Source organism: Pinus tabuliformis, chromosome Q (assembly GCF_031772625.1).
Source record: "Pinus tabuliformis cultivar Carrire ecotype Pingquan chromosome Q, CPIR1, whole genome shotgun sequence".
Taxonomy (NCBI): Eukaryota; Viridiplantae; Streptophyta; class Pinopsida; order Pinales; family Pinaceae; genus Pinus; species Pinus tabuliformis.
Window position 1 is genome coordinate 676,773,395 of NC_142296.1, and position 6,180 is coordinate 676,779,574.

Sequence of the window (6,180 nt, forward strand, 5' to 3'; positions counted from 1 at the left end):
ACTATGGTAATCCGATTTCAATTTGTAGTTAGAAAATGGGGTCACAACTTTCCATATTTTTTGTTTTGTTTTGTCTTTTTACATCAAACAATAGTATATTTATTAGAACCATAGTCAACTAAACAAACAGGAAACAATTTATTTGACAGGTGGAAGAAGTGATAGGCTTAGAGCAATTGAATTGTAGGCCATGCTTCTTGACAAATTGATGAACAGATGTCTCCTTACTTGAGATTTAGGTTGGCACCATGGCACCATCTTGTCCATCATTATACACTAATCTTGTCATTATCTTCTTCACTGTGAATGACTGGCCTGTTCCCTGCAAATAAATCTGGGCATAGAGGAGCCAATCCAAGAACAGTAATCTCTAGCACAAGACAATATTAATGATCTAAATACCTAATCCTGAAGCTTGAGTTTGATTTTTCTCTACTGGTTCTGAATCTCTGATTGAGAATCTCCCACTCGTCATTATCAAACCTTCTCCTTCATCATTGGCATCAGCTGCACTGCTGAGGTACTTTGGTTGGTTGTCATTGGACTTGGGAGCTTGAAGTTTCAAATGATTATAGTAACAGACAGCGAGAAAAGCCAGTCCACACCCACTCAAGTTTATGACTGTAACCTTTTCATTTATTACAGACAAAGATTATGTTATGAGCAGCCAGTCCTTGACAAGACCAGCAACATTCATAGTCAAGGCTGAAGTCTTTCCTATCAGAAGAAACACTGCAAGATTAAGAGCCAAGGCACAAGCAGAAATGTCATGTAATCCAAATCAAAGGAAGAGACCCTGATTATCAGAAATGGGTATTCTACTAAGGCCCAGGGGGTGCTGAGAAAAACAAGGCAACAAGGAGCAACAAAGATGTGATGGGATTCAACTTAATCCCTTTTGATGTTCGTGGAATTTGTATGAGAACCAATTGGGTAGTCTCACATGCAACTGCACTTAACTGGAGAATCACCTCCCATGCATTCATCTTGGCCTCCCCATAAGCTGAAATAGTAACTCCAATGGATATGGCCAACATATTGGCCTTGGGCTCACCTTTATAAGCTTCTTTCTTTAGGGAAACCACAATCAAATACACAACAATGGGAATTAGAGCTTTCAGCATTTGAAATAATGATACTGAGAGGAAAACATAGGCAGAATTTGAAAACCAGAGACCCAAAGAATACACTTATCAATACTATGGGTTCAACGAGCTTGAAGACTCTTACAATAGCAAGAGCCAGTGTTGAGTAGAAGCCCATGTGAATCATGGTGGGACTGATCACACTAAAGTTGTCAAGCAATGGCAACTCCAATGGATATGGCTAACATATTGGCCATGGCCTCACCTTTATAAGATTCTTTCTTCAGGGGAACTGCAATCGAATGCATATCAAATGGGCACAAGAGCTTTCAACATTTGAAATATCGATACTTTGAGAGACATGCACCAAGGGCTGCATCATTTAGGATTTGTACTCAGTTTAGGTGTCATATTCAAGGGGAAGTTGTTATGCTTTCCACCACTTCATAGATTGTTAGAGTGATGAAACAAAAGAGGCTCCCTCTTGAGGCTAGATTATGTCATTCATATCAGCTGTGTTGTTGATGTCCTAGCTCAGCCAGGTCTTGCCAAAACTCTGTTGAGGTGCAAAATTTATTATAAACTGAAATGTCTTCACAAGAATTGACCTCATAAAATGCCATAATTACAAGATATGCCATACATGGCTGTGATTATGGCTCGCAAGACCCTTAGACTTTGAGCAATGAGGCTCGCAACATCACTTACGATTATGCACTCTACAATTCTGTGACCAGCTGAATGTCAAGCAATTGAACCGCGATTTAAATCCTATTTTGTCAGCAATAAGTACTATACTTTGTCTTTATTTAGTGTAGAGAACCAAGCACTTATTCTGCTCATCTATAGAAGGGACAATGGTTGTTTGCCTATGAGGTATAAGGAAATCCTATCAGATGTTTTGTATTTTCGTATGGAATTGAATCATACTCCTGCACACTGTAACATTCATATATATCAACCTGTAGAGGCTTTAATAACACTTGGTATTCTGGTTAGTGATTTTATTGGACCTCATGTGCATATCCTACATGCACAGGATGGACTATTCATATGTTACAGGGTATTATTCTTATTATTTAGGGTGCACATCTTCAGGTGCTCAAGAACGATTACTAGAACAGTCAGTTAATTCTGCAATTTAAAGGATGAAAAAGGAGGTTATAGGAGTCTAGTTTTGGTTCTCATCCACAATGTCACACTAGTCTGCCTGGGCATGGTTCTCATGGTTTAATAGTGACTTGAGGAGTCATAATACCATAGATCACTAAACACGAACAGCTAAGGTAGCCCAAGGACAATAGCCATCTTTACACATTAATTAACAGGTCTTACATTAATTATCCTAGGGGGTTTTAATACTTCCAAATGCTTAAAAAATAGTTAGCAGAGCATTCACATTACACATTCCAGCAATCTTTTCTATAAACCAACCAAATGCAGTCAGGAGAGCCCTCTTTTTAAACTATACAACCTTATTGTTAGTATGATCAACCTTATTTTAATATATAGTGTGACAAACCGTATGTGACAGGCAAGTGGAAAACTTTTCTCGCAATTGACTAAGCGACGTCCTGCGAGCCAGACTTGAGACGGAAACCCTCGTCAGAAGTATATGCTTGGCTCTTTTCCAAACAAATGAAGAGTCAATGAGGTTTTGTGTAATCACTTCTGGTATCGTATTGGGTTATTGTTAGAAGCGATAATTGGATTCGGATTCTCATCGAGTGAGTTGTTCTGCTTTCTCAATTTGAGAGGGTTTGTTTGGAGGGAAAAACGAAAGAGGACATACAAGAATAGTGAGGGGAAAGATGCAGAGGAAGAGGATTGAGAACATCGCCAACAGGCAGGCTACATTTTCCAAACGTAGGTGGATTGCTGAAGAAAGCTTACGAGCTCTCGGTGCTCTGCACTACAGAAGTTGAACTTGTGATTTTCTCCCCAGCAGGAAAGCTCTATGAACTGTTTTTTAGTGCAAATCCTACTATTTTGATTCTAATAATCATGGCTATGCAAACCTCATGAGATTCTTACTAATAACCCCGGTGGTGCAAGCCCTAGTAAGCTCGATGTTGAAAAACTTAGTGTAAAACCTCCAAATCGCTGGTTTTGTTGTAGTGCTTATTGGAGAGTATATAAAAAATTTCACACCTTTTTATGAGATATGGGAGGAAAACATGTTAAAGATTTTTAATAAATATAAAATTTCCAAAATGATGCTAGTTACGTGTGATTCTTTTTTCATTGTTTGTGATTATGAAAAATGAAACTCAATGTTTTTTCATTAGTGCACGCATATTTCATTATATAATTGCATATAGAAAAATCATTCCAGAGCCGATAACAATAAAAGTGAAGAATTTATGGTCCAATATTATATTTAAGGGAGATGTTTAAGGATGATGTTTGAATTTTGTTTTTCATTTTAAGACATTTGGAGCAAATATTAGGAAGGACTTTGAGAAAGGATTGTCCTTGATTTTCGAAAATGGAGTTGTTCCTTTCCAGCCATATGCCCCAAGTGACCATCAAAGGGAGAGCTCATATGTTTTTTGGATGTTTTCTTTATAGCCATTTTTTTACACATATCCATAGAGTCCCCATGCCATTGATGTGAATTACTTGTTCGGTTTTTTTTAACCAAAATTTTTAACCAAACAAGAAAAATTAAAAAAATGCCTCAAGATCAAAGACTGAAACAAAGACCTATTGACATACATTTTAAAGTATGGAAAGAACTTGTAAAATCATATGAGAAGTTGGATGCACAAAGAAAAGCCGGCAATGAGAGCATTCAGGTATTGAATTTTTCATTAAACATTATTTAGAATGTATTAATACTTATAAGTATCTTAGACATGTATTTGTGTGAAAATAAATTGAATTGGTTTATGTTTAAGGACAAGGCATCCAAGGCGAGGTTAACCAAGACAAAAGTCACTCATCGTAGTGGCCAGAAAGGTTTAAAAGCACTGATAACAACCTTTGTAAGTATATTAAACATGTGATATTTTTTTAATAAATTTTGTACTAGAAGAAAGTCATTGTTATCTAATTTCTCCCTATTTACTGATTGATAGGAACTAAAATATGGAAGACCTCCAAATCATTTGGAAAAGGAGGTGCTGCAGCAAAAGAGATGGGTTGAATTTGTTGTTTGGATGGACTCTATGGTATGTAATCTTAGTTGGATTTCCAATATACTTTTAAACCATATTTTCATTTTATTTTTTAGTACTATTAGATATTATATCTTACCTCATTTTATGGTTAACATTGTATAACAAAAACATGCGTTGTGTTATGTAATTAATACTAACATGTAATATTGATTTTTTTGTCAGAATGCTATAGGTAATGATTGCCAAGACGATGATCCAAATTATGTTCAACATATATCAGGAGATGATGAGGATGAGGATGAGGATGATGGTGGTGAAGGAGGAGATGATGATGATAGTTGCGGTGTTGGTGATGATGTGGATCAGAGTAATGAGGATGGTCAAGATGATCATGAGGATGATCTTGGTGGTGGTAGCTAGGCATGCACATGCATTGTTTTTTATGAAGAAATTATTGTGTAGAATGACATTGTTATGTTTAGATGGGTGTTGTGAATTTACCCTATATCAATGAGACATTTTGATTTTGTAATCATACGATGAGTTTGATTTATGTATGTTGTTAATTTATCGTAGAATAACGATATTCATGAATATTTTGATTTCTTAATCATATTTGAATTTTACTTGTTTTGATTAAAAATAATACTGATTTTATTAGTATTATGTTGCTATTTTATACATGTTTTGAAAATTGTTAATGACACATTGTTATTTTTTTGGATGGATGTTGTCAATTTCTCTTAAATTTCTTTACAAATGATTTTGAATTGTGATATCTGCTTTAATGATATTTAGAAACTATCATATATTTCACTATGAATCTATAAAGGGGGTCATATATGTAAAGAAAAATATACTCTATATAAGAAGTCAAATGCGGATGTAACCATGGATGCAAAATTGAAAGTAAAATTGGATGTTAAACTAGGAATTAATACAAAATGCAAACAATTGACATACAAAGTGTTTTAAATTAGAAGTGAAAAATTGTGCAATAGTTGACACAAAGAAGGGAACAAAACATGGCATACAAAAGGATATCAAATTGGGCAAAAACAAGGACACATAAATGGGCACCAAATTAGATGCAAAAAAAGACAACAACTAGATGTAAAATAAGATGCAAAGTTGAGTGTTAAAAAGAAGCAAAAAAATGTTACAAATTAATATGCCAAATGATGATGCAAATAATGGTGTAAATTTGGGATGCAAACTTGGGTGCAAAAAAGGAAAAAAAAAAAAGATGTAAGAAAAGACATAAAACATGATGCAAAATGGGGCTGAAAAAAAGGTGAAACCAAGGATGCCATATTGGATGTAAAAAATGATTCCTAATCTCATGCAAATTTAGGCTCGAACTCAGACACAAAATTATATGCAAATGTGGACACAAAATGAGGCAAAAAAAGATGCAAATTTGGATGGTGAAAACGATGTAAAACTAGACACCAAAAAAATGCAAAATTGGATGAAAAAGTCGGTGTAAATAATGGTGCAACATTGGACACAAGTAGACACAAAAAAATGGTGCAAAAAGCGGCATAACATATCTTAAAATTGGATGCAAAACTTGGTGCAAAAACAAATACAAAATTAGACGTAAAAAATGGCTCTACATTGAATGTACCATTAGACACAAAATAAGATGCAAAGGTGGACACAACACATGACTCAACATAAGATGCAAATATAAATGCAAATTTGGATGCTCAAAATGATGTAACATTAGATGCAAGAGATGGTGTTAAAAATGATGCAAAATTGGATGAAACAAATGACGCAAAATATGGTGCAAAATGAGATGGGAAAAATGGAGACAAATCAAACGTAAATGTGGATGTAAAAAATGGTCCAAAAAAAGATGCAAAAATGGGCACAAAAATGGATGCAAAATTTGGTGCTAAATCAAATTCAACACATGGTGCAAAGATAGGCACCAAAGCTGGTGCAAAAATAGAAGCAAAAACTAG

At 35.0% G+C, this 6,180-nt stretch overlaps 1 protein-coding gene across 1 annotated transcript; it reads left to right on the plus strand.

Annotated features, from left to right (window-relative positions):
- LOC149221355 (uncharacterized) lies at positions 1-4,770 on the plus strand. The gene is made up of 3 exons (XM_089382960.1): positions 1-4,072; positions 4,166-4,258; positions 4,430-4,770. Exons 1-3 carry the CDS (start codon positions 3,944-3,946, stop codon positions 4,625-4,627), a joined length of 420 nt encoding a protein of 139 aa, XP_089239086.1. The 5' UTR covers positions 1-3,943; the 3' UTR covers positions 4,628-4,770.
- The last annotated feature ends 1,410 nt before the right edge of the window (positions 4,771-6,180 follow it).

Bases quoted from the DNA above. Each gene is read 5' to 3' on its own strand.
- LOC149221355 (XM_089382960.1), top strand. From the start codon at position 3,944: ATGTATTTGTGTGAAAATAAATTGAATTGGTTTATGTTTAAGGACAAG. The intron at 4,073-4,165 runs GTAAGTATATTA...ACTGATTGATAG, and splicing joins AAGCACTGATAACAACCTTT to GAACTAAAATATGGAAGACC. The intron at 4,259-4,429 runs GTATGTAATCTT...TTTTTTTGTCAG, and splicing joins TTGTTTGGATGGACTCTATG to AATGCTATAGGTAATGATTG.